The 13,722-nt window shown below is 38.3% G+C and overlaps 1 protein-coding gene across 1 annotated transcript in view; it reads right to left on the bottom strand.

The window, feature by feature from the left end:
- LOC148867311 (serine/threonine-protein phosphatase BSL1-like) overlaps nucleotides 1-6,802 on the bottom strand; it is a 41,505-nt gene extending 34,703 nt beyond the window's left edge. The window contains exons 1-5 of the mRNA XM_088981550.1: nucleotides 6,249-6,802; nucleotides 6,087-6,147; nucleotides 5,896-5,974; nucleotides 5,702-5,781; nucleotides 5,522-5,616 (exon numbers count right to left, since the gene is read on the bottom strand). Of these exons, the coding sequence (XP_088837676.1) occupies nucleotides 5,522-5,616; nucleotides 5,702-5,781; nucleotides 5,896-5,974; nucleotides 6,087-6,147; nucleotides 6,249-6,459 (526 nt within the window). The 5' untranslated portion in view covers nucleotides 6,460-6,802. The remainder of the gene's footprint in view (nucleotides 1-5,521; nucleotides 5,617-5,701; nucleotides 5,782-5,895; nucleotides 5,975-6,086; nucleotides 6,148-6,248) is intronic.
- Between the last annotated feature and the right edge of the window lie 6,920 nt (nucleotides 6,803-13,722).

The following is a 13,722-nucleotide window of genomic DNA, read 5'->3' as shown; positions in this document are numbered from 1 at the left end:
AGATGGGTTATTGAAACTCTATCTCTACTTATTCTCCACCCTCTTAAGGATCCAGCCCTATCCGCTTCTGAGAGAAGTCTACTAAAAGCATCAGCAACTAAAGTGAATAGGAAAGGTAACATGGGGTCACCTTATTTCAGACCCCTACTAGCTAGGAAGAAACCGTTAAATACCCCATTGACTAGGATGGAGTAATGGTAAGAGAAAAGGAAACCATTTATCCATTTACACCATCTATCCCAAAACCCACACTTCCTTAGCATGGGTAATAAGAATCCCCAATCCACTAGGTCATAAGCCTTTTCAAGATCTAGTTTACAAACATAACCTTTACGACCAATCTCCTCATCTCCTCCACACATTCATTTACTATATCTGATCTACTATTTGTCTCCCCTAAACAAAAGCTCCTTGGGCTTGGCTAATAAGACAAGGAAGAACCTTTCTAATCCTCAAAGATATGACCTTAGACACAATCTTGTATACACTAGTCACCAAACTAATAGGTCGAAAGTCCTTTGGATGGTTGGCCTCTTTGTTCTTGGGAATTAAGGCTAAAAAAAGTAGCGTTAACTCCACGTCTAATCACTAAATTATCCTCGAATTCCTTGAAGACCTCAATCAAGTCTTCCTTAGTAGCGTTAACTCCATTGAAATACTCATGGGTTCCAATGGATACAATAACTCTCTTTCCTAGTATTGACTTTATTTGGCTCAATCTCCTCAATCAGCTACTCTTATCCATGAAAGAATATTTCTTATTTGTCCAGCAGTTTAGTTTCTACAAGGTATGACTGGTCTTTTTTTGTGATAATTCATTACCAATCTTGGTATTGTCCTTTTTAAGTTTTTTTTTCCTTCACTTTGACCAGTATGTTTTGTTTATAAAGCAATCGAAAAGTACCAAGGCACTTTGGCATGCTTTGCATGTTCATATTTTGGCATATTCATACTGACATGACAAGTGCTATCAAAGCACAAACTAATTAATTTAGAACCATACTTACAACTTCACTAACTAGACAGTCAATGCTAACAATGTGGTCGCTTGGTACAACTAAACATTGACTAGGTCAACTAATCAACTAACAAGTCCTAGTCAAAAACAAAAAGTAATTTTAAGGGAAAATTCCCGATTAGTACCCTATACTTTTGGCCTAGTGCCACTTTGGTCCCCGAACTTTAAAATGCAACAATTCACTACCCAAGCTTTCAAAAAGTGACAATCCAGTACCTACCGTTAATCAGATATTAACCTGCCGTTAAGTGACATTTGAAAAAGACATAAATGCCCTTCAAGTGTCATTTAATTTCCTTTATAAACCATCTAAACATTGACAAAAAATTAACAGTCCCAAATCCTTGCCTCTTCCATTCAAGTTGGGGTCAAGTTTGAGTGGGCATTATGGTGACCCCAACTTTCTTGAATAGAAGAGGCAAGGATTTGAGACTGTTAATTTTTTGTCAATGTTTGGATGGTTGATAAAGAAAATTAGATGACATTCGAAGGGCATTTGTGTCTTTTTCAAATGCTACTTAACAGCTAGTTAATAGCTAGTTAACGGAAAGTACTGGATTGTCACGTTCTGAAAGTTCGGGTCACATTTTGAAAGTTCGGGTACTGAATTGTCGCATTTTAAAGTTCGGGGATCAAAGTGGCACTAGGCCCAAAGTACAGGGTACTAATCGGAAATTTTCCCTAATTTTAAATTGATTGGTTGTGCTATCTTAGCAACTGTCGTGGTTGTATCCAGTTTTTCTTTTTGTCATTAACAAAATTTCTCTTTTACTATAAAAAAGTTAAATGATTGATAACTGTTCCCACTGATGGAGCTGCTTCAGAAACTGTATAATGCACATGTAGCTGTAACTTGTATAAAGAGCAGATAAAAGGCTTTGGACATGGGAGAAATCTGGTCAGTTTTCTCAAATTCCCTGATAGCAGAAGTTGGTGTACATTTGTCCCTCCTAAGGTGCTTTTCTTTGGCCTGGCTGCCACTTTGGACATAATTCTGACTAGGACAATCAGATAAAAAGAGCAATGGGTGTAGAAAATGCCAACTGTGTGCTCTGTGATGGATGGGAACGACCCGCTACTCACTTGGTTTCTCCTACGATATCTAGATGAAGATGATTGGAATTTTTTTTTTTTATATAAGGTGATTGAATTGTTTGCAGTCAGGAGGCTGGAGGTTTTTAGCAAGAGACAAGATTGCATGAGGTATGGTTCCTGAAGTGGTGTTTTGGGCTATTTGGCAGGAAAGAAACAAAAGGGTGTTTCAAAACAAACCAAGTTATAAAGAGACAGTAATTGAATGAATAGTAGGAACAATAATTGAAAGAATAGTATGAAAGATGCATTGTAGTTGGATGCCTGGAAAGCCACAAATTATTTATGGGAAAGAGCTACAATTCTTATTTTGTGTGTGTATTTGAAAATCTTTTGTAAACAGTCAAGGTCCGGTACTTTAGTGTAGTGTATTCTTGGCATATCTTTATCTTGTATATTCCCAATGTAAACCCCTAGTTGCACATAGGTTCTTTTTTCTTTGATAAGTATTGCACATAGGTTCTTTTTGATCAACGCAATACATTACCTTTTCTCAAAAAACAATAAAGTTATTTTAAAAATGTATTTATTTGTGCTTATCTGTAATATTTAAAACAGCATCGTGTATGCTTGATTTGGTACATTCATGCTATTTCTTTAAGCATTTGTGATGGTATGTGATTGATAAATAGAAATAAATCATATGATAAAAGATGGTGGAGGAGCTATTATAAGATTCTTCCAATCAGTGGTGTGCTGGTATGGAATTTCCATAGATAAAGAAGCACATTTTGATGTAGGAGCATTTAATGCAAGTCACTGAAGGATCATGTAACTCAATTAATGAGAGATTAAAGAGTGTTATTAAGAGGTCATTAAAGATTCAAGCATAACCTTTCTTGGAGATATGAAGGGACTTGTATCTGGTCATATTTAGAGGAAGATTCATAGAATTTATTAGGGGTAATGAAAGGTCACGAGTTACTTCAAATCAACGGTTAAGATTTCTTTGAGCTAATGATTAGGATTGCTTGTTAGGCCTTGGCTCCTAGTATCCTACTATAAATACACCTCTCCATGTAACACAAAGGCATCCAGAATTTGAGTTGAAACCTTTCTTTTAGTAGCTTTAGAGCTCTCCTGTCCCTTTCTCCACTTCTCCAGCTTTTAGAGATGGTGAAGCCCAGAGTTTAGTTGAGTGAGTGTGGTTGTCGTGTGGTTTCCCTTCTTACTCCAATGTGTATTCTGAAAAGCATTCAAGTTCTTTCATCCCTGGTGGGTGGTGAAAGACTTGAGCTGCATTACATTTCTACGAAAGAGAGAGAGAGAGAGGAACATTAAATAGTCAAGGTTACACTCTCTTTAGAAAAAAGTCTATAACCACCCGTTCTTAGGGATGCCAATGGGTTGGGTTAAATGGTAAACTCGGCTTGACCCAACCCTATAGGGTCGGGTTAGAGTCAGGCATAGTCATCTTTAGGGTTGGGTTAGGGTCAGGCATAGTCATCTTTAGGGTCAGGTTAGGGTTTTGGTTCTTTGACCCAAGTCAGGTTTAGGTTTTGGCTCTTTGACCCGAATCAGGTTTGGGTTTTGGCTGACCCACCCCACCAAGTCATGATACCCTACATATATACTAAGTATTCTTGTAAATTTTTCTTTCTAACTCTATAGACTTTAAGATTTATGTACATGTTGATTTTGGTTTTCTTGTTTTTTTTTAATGGAAAAACAGTGACATCTTAAAATCTATAAAACAATTTTAATGGATTTCAGATCTTCAAAGCGTGTTAAAAAAATACAATTGAAATACTATTGGTCGGGTTAGGTTGGTATCGGGTTGGACCCTATAGGGTCGGGTCGGATTTGGAAGTTATGTATTTTTAAGCCAGGTAGAGCCGGGTTCATGTTGGGGCACTGAAGGGTTGGGTTAGGGTTGAGGCAAACCCATGTCGAACCCGACCCATTGACATCCCTACCCATTCTAGCCTATCCAGTATCCAACCTTGTCTATATTTTCTAAATAAAGATTTAAACTATATGTATATGTTATTCTTTTATTGCATATCTGTAGTCTATATTAGCTTACATGTCAGATTACATCAATATATTATATTTAGGACGTATCTTTTTTTGTAATCAACTAGTGTTACCTAGGCACCAACCAGACACCATATAAACTAGGGAGGCCAAGATGACTAACAATCTCCTCAATGAATTAATAACAATAGACATTACATGATGTAGCAGCATGCACTAGATCAGTTTGAGCCTCTTTTGAAGCCCAAAAAGAAGCTAACAGGTCTGAAGAGTAGGAAAAAGTGGTCTGAAAAAAAGACTTTTGGCTTCATTCTTGTCTTGAAGGAAATTTATGGGAGAACTGGCAAAAACTAAACACAGGTCTACTTAGTCTCTGTTATTTTGAAATTACTATTTATGGTAACTTCCAGACTTACTATTTATAATAATTCTCATAATTACTATTTTTAGTAGTTTCTGATGTCTTTAGATTAAGTTATTTTCAGTGGGATTAGGAAAGTGTTATTAGAGTTGTTTAGAAGTTGGAGTCCTTAAAGTGTCCTTATGGATTACTCATGGATTTGTCTTAGTTTTAAAACAATTAGAAATTGTTTTTGGCCAGTTTCCTGGTCCAAAATTGAGTTTTTAAAGGGGCTTCCGAGTTAATAAATTGAGTCTATAAATAAAGACATTGTAATTGGAGTTCAAGGAGAGCTGATTGTAAGAAATAAATTTTGGTTTAGTGAATTCTGGTTTTTTCCAGAAAATATTCTCTTTTTCCCTCTTGTCTCATTTCTTCTTCTAGGTGGTCTACCCCTTTGCTGTTAATCACGCACAGCCCCGCATTCATCTCACAAAGCCCACCACCAATCCTAGGTTAGTAGAGCCCCTAACCCATCTTACATCATTACATGATAGCAAAAAGGGATAAAAAGGAAGATACACCCTTTGGCAGGTCACACGGTGAAAAATAAAGTGTAATTACAGAAATGGATTCTAGAGTCATTGAGTCAATGCAGATAGTTGAGCCAAGTCTCCAACAATAGCAATACTCCTGCTTGAGCTTTACTAGCATGAGTTAAGCTATCCATTTCGGGTTCCTAGGAACAAATTCTGTAATTGCTCAAATGACAAATGATAACAGGTAAGTAGTCATGTCTCATGTTGTTATCTTGTTGATAAAGAGCAACGAAAGAGAGAGAATTCAGATTAAGTGATTTAAGTCCCAGGAAGGTTTCTTACAAAAGTAGTAAACAAAAATTGTTTAACTTTCAGATAGGCAATAGTACTAAAATGCACAGATTCATTGCACCTCATAGGATCACCAGCTTACTTCCCCCTCGAGTTTCTTTACCATACTTCCAACTTGCTTGATTAGAGAGAGAGAGAGAGAAAGAGAAAATGCAATCATCCAACGAAAAAAAACAGAGGCGTCAGATTTTCAAATGTCCTCACCATCATTGCCACTAACAACTACGAGATATCTTTGAGCAACCAAGTCCATTACATGGCCATAGCGAGGCCCAGGGCCTGGGCCTTGAACAACAACCCTACATTAAAGTGGGAAAAGAAGTAAGATGATAGTATTGAAATCCAGTTCTAACTCAAAATTCACTAAGAATTCCCACGGCTAACCTGTGCCACTTAAATTTTTCATTAGTCAAGTCGAGCACGTACAGATCATCGGTGGAATGCCCAGCAGGACCTATGCCACCCTAACAACACAACGTCACCCAATAAAACAAAACGTTCATAACCAAACTAGATCTTAAAAAAAAAAATGGAAGACTTTTTTGTTTCTTTCGTTTTGCTGAATTCCCTCATTTCACCTGGAAAACAACCATAGAGCCAACGGCAGCTGCAGCATGTGCAGCCCGAGGTGACGGTGGCTCCCCGACAGGTTGGATCCTGCAAAATTAAAAGTTGAAACCCACCTTGGAAGGAAAATCATTCAAATTGCGATCAAAATCAAGGCTTAAAGGCAATCAAGAAGTAGAACTAAACAAGTAGTAGAACATACCTGGTCCATTTCCTGGTAAGCACATCATAAGAATGAACAGAATTGGTCACACCCGCCAGCCCTGCAACACGTAAATTTGACTTGTTTAGTTTAAGTAAATTCAGAAGACGGGGAGAGAGGAGGGATTGTTAATACGACAGTAAGAACAGGAAAAGCAATAACTGATTCCAGGAACAGAGGAGGGGCCTCCACCCTCGATGGCAGTGGTGCCACCGAAGAGAATAAGACGATGTCCGTGAGATTTGGTGGCAGCGACGGCAGTTAGCGTGTGTGCACAACGTGGGCCAGGTGCGTCCCGGTCGGTTTCCCAGCTCGTCTCGACGGAACGGTAGGTCGGAGCCGGATATAGCCATGGCTTCGAGTTCGAACCCATCCAACCGGAGAGAGTGAGAAAATGAGAGAGAGGGACAACAGACTTTGCTGTATGGAGTCTATGAACGGACCAATATGGAAAGAGAAGGTCCAGAAAAGGTCCAGAAGGAACGACACGGGAAAACCCGGTGGACGGTGGAGAAAAAAAGGTGAGAAGAGGAAAAGAAAGTGTGGAACCCTAGGTGGATCAGACGTGGGGCCCGGCCTCGGCTCGGCTGGCACCGATACCGAACCCCGGTGGAGCCGTCTATGGAGTCCCGACGCCGACTCCCAGAACAGCAGGAAATGAAGAATTTAACAGTTCTGTTGGCGCTTTTCTCCCCTTCCACCCGTCCACCGGCTTCGAAAGTGACCCTGAAGAGCGAATAAAGCAGTGATTTGAGGATTCGCATCTGCGCCCCACAGCACCTACCAGCCGTGTACTGAGAACATCTCCCATGATCGCTGAGATGTGTATGTGGGGTACCACTGTGATGCGATCTGCTTCTCACACATCCATCGTGCATTGAGAACATCTCTCATGAATAATAATAAATAAATACGGGAGATATTCCCAATGTATAATAACATGTGCGTGCCAGGCGCCAATGTATAATAACGTGTTCCCAATGAATAGATCCGGTCTCGTGATTTAAATACATTCCATCCATTCTATGAAATAGAAACACTTTCCTCGTCCCCACCCACACCACATTAAACCATCGCAGCATCGCAGTGTATATTGGGGAGGGTAGGGATCTGCTCTACTATCAATAAAACCCTACCAATCTTGTCCCAACAGATCATTGCAGTCTCGCATTGGGAACATCTGCCTCGTGAGTCACGAGGAGATGTTCTCGATGTACATCTACAATGGCTAGTTGGGACCTAGTTGGCACCTTATGTTGCTAGATAATCCCAACTCGACTGGGATATCTTCCCACAAGATGACAACGGAGCAAATGCACGCCTCTTAAGCCTATTTCGTGTCCCCATAAATCATTTACTTGTATAAAAATAATTATATAAGGAAAATATACTCTCAAGATAAGTGCAAGGACCTGTTTTATCCAATATATTAGTATTACTGATCCATTACGTATTAGCAATTTTCAGTATGGATAGGTAAATGATTTATTGAAGTCTTAAGAGGGTATTATTTGTTCAACCAAATGATAAGAGATCATTCTTTTTCGCAAAAAAAAAAAAAAAAAAAAAAAAAAACATTAATATGTAGATATGAACACAAGTTTGTTTCTTATTTCATGGGACCCACCAACTTATCCAGCCCCACTTCCCAAAAAACAAGCATTGCCTACTAATGTCAGTATAAATGCGGGAAGAGTTTGTTGGGAGGGGATTCGGTCTATCATTTTTTTCAACATTTTAGTTATTATTGTTGGCCGAAATAGGTCCAGGGCAGTACTGTCAATTCGCTCCTAAGTCAAGGTGTGGTCGAATAGTCCAAGGCCGGAGGTGGTCAAGGGCTGGTGGGCTTATCCTGCGAAGAGTGAAGAAAGGAGAACGTCAGAAGCCCTGGATTGGTACTTGAGGTAGAGACTCCAACGGTCAAATTAGTACGAGGGGAGTGCAAGGTTGACGAGGCCTGAGATATACACACTCAGACGAGGCCACAAAGGAGACTGAGAATTCTTGAGTCCAAGTTCTTAAGTTCCATCCCTTACCTTGAGGGGGGTGTCTCCTATTTATACTTGAGGCCACCTATATGTAAGTGAGCCCAGGTGGTCCGGATGTAATCCTTACACAATAGGCACAGTCATTCGAGGTCACCAAGTGACTCTACACCATTGGTCCCGAAAATGCCCACTGAGATCTACTCCGCACACGCCCTGATTGGGTCCACTCTGAACGCCACCACCAAACGCGTGCAAGCTCGCTATTAAGCTAGGCCACTTGCGCCTACATAACTTATTATTAGTGAGTGAAATCCCTTAAACTATACCAAGTTTTAGGAATTTGATTAACACTTCTCTAGTATTCACAAAATCCCTTGTATCATATAAATGTTAGGGGTGATCATTTAAACAATAAGATAGATACCTCCCATCCATCACATTCCTTTTATATGTAATATCATATAAATGTTATAATATTTTAAAAACCTCATTTTGTCATCTCATATCTAACTACCAAAGACAAATCTTTATTATCACTAGCTAGGGGTGATCATTTCAGCCCAGACCGCATAAGCCCAGCCAAGAAATTCTGGGCTTGGACCCAGGTTTTGTGTTCAGCCCCGACCCGGGCCCGAGCCCACATTAGGCCTGCAAATTTTAGGGCCGGGCTTGGGCTTAATACTTCAAGCCCAGCCTGGTCCGCATATATTTAAACTTACACATTTTGTGTATTATGTATACATATGTATATATGTTATTTTACATTATATTATATATTTTATATATAAATATTATAACATGACATGTATAATTAATATTGTATGTAATATTTTTTATTATATAATGTATAAAATAAGTTTATATGCATGTTATATCATTTAATATATAGATATATAATGTTTTATATATAAGTGACATTGGCCTGGAATCAAGTTTGACCCGATCGGGCTCGTATAGACCTGGGCTAAGACTTGTATTTTAGGCCCAGAACCCCGGGTCGGGCCCGAACATAAACCATAACCCTTATCATAAATGCAAAACCCGGCCCGGCCCAGCCCATGATCACCCCTATCACTAACATCCTCGAATGACATGAATGATACTAGTGTGCCAAAAGTAGTAGTTGTGGCTACAACAAAATGGTTGCATTCCAATTCTAGAGCTCTTGCATAAAAGGGACGGTGAGACCAATTCTGGAGCTATTGCAAAAGAGAAACGTCCTAGAAGCTACCATCTATAATCCAATGAGATTGGATTTGCAAGAAAGGTTGGCCATGTGAGGAGCAAATTCGAATTCTGATCCAACACCTTTATTACGGTGGGCCAACGCACACCTATTCACCGTACTTATTTCATCTCTTAGTCAACCATTTTTCCAAAATCGACAATGAAAATCATCCAAGGTCAACTAATGAATCCATAGGTATTAAAATAGGTGATGATCATGGATTTTCATCAGCAATAAAATAACATCTCTCTTTCCCACTAGAACAATAATTTCACTTGACTGAAATTTGAATGTGAAACGATCAAAACTTTATTGATCTTCAGCTATAAAAGTCTTAGTTTTTGTAAACTGTAAAGGGTCATTTGATTTACACGTATTTATTATCCTATCTTTGGTGACTATATCAATTTGTTGAAAAATTTAGGGATACTTTAAGTGAAATTTTATGAATAGTTTAAGAGATTTACCCTTACAAATAAACTTAGAGGCACATTTGATAATGGCTGAACTGGTGAAGGAAATACTTATTATTTTGTCTTGTATTTGTTTAAATACTCAAATAATAAAATTTGCAAAGGTATGGTGGTTTACCCAAATTCAATGAATTGATGGAGCCCACAACCTCCTTAAAGATTTATTCATTAAAAGACAAAACAATAATGGTCCATTTGATTTTAAGGAATAGGGGCATGGAATTAGAATGGTTTATTCCAATTCCAACCGTTTGATTGGGTAGAATCAGCATCCCATTCTCATTCCTGGTGGAATGGGGTTCCCTATTGGAGGGAATGGTCATTCCCTTCTCTTTCCCAACCAATTTCAACTCGGATTCTCACCTGAACCAAACATGTGAGAGGAATAAATCATTCTGGTATCAATATTTTGATTCCAACTACAAACCAAACAGATCCTAAGTTTTTCACATTAGCATTTTCAACTGTTATCAAACGGCCCCTTAAACACCTACATGAACCTTCTTTAAAAATATAATACATATGAAAGATGTGTAATGATAAGAAATCTTTTCTAACACATGAGAAAAAAAATATAATTGTCAGTGAGTTGGGTCGACCTTTTTTTGAGAAAAAGAACCCCATTAAATTGCATGGGGGAATCTATTAATTATGCTCATTAGTAGAATCCCGAGTAAAACAATGAGATAATGTGAGGGCATGTCTTGCAATTAGGGGTAGATTCGAGTCGAACCAAGCCGAATAGTTAGTTATTCGAACTCAGTTTGCCAAGGCAATACGAGGCTCAAGCTCGGTTTGAGGTAGAACTTTGAGCTCGAACTCGGCTCGATTAATAAGCGTGTCTATGAATTAGGTTCGAAGCTCGAACTCGAATAGCTCATGAAGAGCTCAGCTTATGTTTACTCCTACTTGTAAGTGTATGAGCAATTTTATTGCATGTCTTAGAAGTCCAAAAAAATACGTGAGTAAGATAAAAAACATCTTTAATCCGCAACCAATATATGGATACGCCATGGAGGGGAAATTTCATGAAACATATATTGCACCACTGTATAAGAGTCTTCCCTTTAAGAGGGTTCACATTGGTGCCCCACATGTACATCTCAATGTGTATTGGAACATCTCCCATACTTGTTAATGGGATATGTTCCCAATACAATTGAGAAGGACTATGGAGCACCCATGACTGTGGCACAGTCAGGAAATTTATAGATACTCTTTTTTATTGAGAGTTGGAGTGTTAAAGAATAATCCTTTATATTTTAGTTGATGTTTGGGGAGGGGGACCCACTTTGGGGTGGCCAAAGACCCCCACCAAGATACTTGGCTCCGCCCCTGCCCATGAGGCAGGCTCTGTGGGCAACCAAGCAAATTCCTCTCAAGAACTAGATAAAAAAAAATACCAAGATCCAGAGCAAACAAGAGACTCATCAAAGCATCTGTAATTGACTAATTTCTACCTCTTCAAGAGAGCAAGGAGCAATCTTCAACACACAGCCAAAACAAAAAGCACAAGAAGAGTCTTTTATAATCAATCCAATTCCATTACCAACAGTATTGAAAGCCCCATCAAATTTAAGTTTAGAAGTATTAGGGGGTGGTGGTTAACCCAACTAGACCTGTTCATGGGCCGGGTGGCCCGATGGGCTGGCCTGGCCCAGCCCGGCCCCCGACAGGCTTGAATGTGGTTATAAGCCCACGGGCTTAAATTCGGGCCAAAAAGCTTGACCCGCAATAAATTCGAGCCGGGCTCGAGTTTTGTCAAAAATAGCCTGGCCCGAGCCCAGCCCGACCCGACCTAATATTAGACTTAAAGTGAGTAATGTGGTTATGTCCATTTGAATATATTTTTTGATTTAAGAATGTAAAACTGTGTTTTAAAATATAAAAGAAAGGGGAAAAACTATCTTGTAGGCCCATTGTTCATTTAAATAGAAAAAAAACTATTTGAATTTTTAATTCTAATTTGAATAGGAAAAATTGTTTTTTTTTATTAAGTTGGGCTTCAGGCTTTATCAGGGCCGGGCTCGGGCCCAAGTTATAGGCCCTTTGGTCAGGTCAGGCTCGGGCTCGGGCCTAGCATATTTCCCTTAATGACAAGTGAAAGCCTAGCCTGAGCCTGGCCCATGAACAAGTCTAGACCCAACATAAATGAAGTGAACGAACTGATATATTATGATTTATGTCCCAATTAATAATTGGGTTGGTATGTTTTTTATCATTTCAAACCAATTGTATGTTTAATGATGGGCCCATTTGGTGTGTTTTTCCGTGTGGTCTTTCGGTTGTTTACAAGCTGGGCAGACCGATTTTTGGTCTATTCCCATTTGGTTTATGGAAGATCTAGCTACCAAAAGCCGGAGTGTCGAAAAGATGCAAGAAACCCATTTTGGACTGATTTCAGGAAATCCAAATGAAGCTTTTTACGTTTTATTCTTGCATGGAAAGACACACAGAAAGACATGTATCTACCAAACTAGCTTCGGGTTGCTCAGTTTTTCATGTAAAAATTTAATGTCTTTTGACTGTTAAAACTACCAAAAGATATTCCCAAAAAAAACCTTGCCAAACAGACCTGATATATAGAGATCTCATAGTTTCTTACTATACTGTGTAATCTTTGTTACATGTTTTCAAAGGTAAAACACTACTTGTTTTATCGACATATAAACAATTACATGTTTTATCAAGGTCATATCATTAAAAGTGAAGTTTTAAGTTATTATTACAAGTAATTATAGATAATTGGATTGGACACAATTATCTTTCATTAATTAGGTATATACTTTTATCTATACTACATAAAAGTTAAATTTAATATATGATTAATATTTATCTATCAAAAAAATATATAACTAATGCTTAGTTATATACATATAGAATGAATCAATAATCAGCTGGGATGGGTTTATTCTATCCCAAACCAGACCTGACTCATTTTTTTGGTATCAATCAATGTCTGACACTCTCCTAGGGTCCGTTACTTTTTAAGTATTTTTCTTACAAAAATGATAATAGGGATTTTAAATCCCACCAAACTGAAACAATTCATCCAAGTACCATCTGAACTACCCCTCATTGGTTTGTACGATGCCTTTTCATTTAATGCATACAGATTTGTGTCAACTGTTATGTGTTAGAATTGGGAGTGAAGTCAACCACCCTGACTTGGGAGTGAAGCAAACCATAAGGATGTGCCCAAACCAAATCAGTCCTTTTCATTTTTATCAATATCAAGAGGAAATCCACCTGTCCCGATTCCACCATTGAGTACTTTGGCCCCTCTGCTGGTGGTCACGTACTGCTTACATTTGCTCCCGTCACTCCCACTCTGTGTCATACCTTTGAGAAAACGACACTACATCCACACGCTTGGCTCATGGTTGTTGTCAGAATTCGTGCAACATTGAGAGGGTGCGGTGGTGTTGTCTGCTTTGTGTATCTTTCCATTTTGTTTGGTCGGCTGATTTATACTTTTTTATTGCTTATATGAATTTCACTTTTTAATGTTTTGGTTATTATATTTAAGATTCATTCGCTTTTCCTTAAGTTATTTATCCGGGTAAGTTAAGTAAATTTTTATTGGAAAATACTTATCTAAATAAGCGTATTTATTTCTGTATTTTCAGTAAAAAAAAAAGAAAATGATCGTTATAGCCATAACAATCCATTATTAAATGGAACATTTTTGTCTCATTTAGGGGTGTTTTTTTTTTGGATTTTGAGAGGGGAAAATTGGTTAATGGGATTTTGATTCCCATTGACCAAGAATCTCATGTTTTTTTCTTTCAGATTTATATGGGGATTATAGAAAGTTTATTTTCCTATCCATCTCCTAAGTGGGTAAATAACTTTCCCACATTGGGAGATAGTTGCCAACACTTGAATAGGACAAAAATACCCATTGTAATAATGGATTTTTATGACTAAAATGGTCATTGTCTTAT

The sequence above is a fragment of the Nelumbo lutea genome, chromosome 3, assembly GCF_056320005.1.
Source record: "Nelumbo lutea isolate HS-2025 chromosome 3, American lotus-T2T, whole genome shotgun sequence".
Classification (NCBI taxonomy): domain Eukaryota; kingdom Viridiplantae; phylum Streptophyta; class Magnoliopsida; order Proteales; family Nelumbonaceae; genus Nelumbo; species Nelumbo lutea.
The sequence above is the reverse complement of the archived record's forward strand: the minus strand, read 5'-3'. Positions and strand labels throughout refer to the sequence as shown.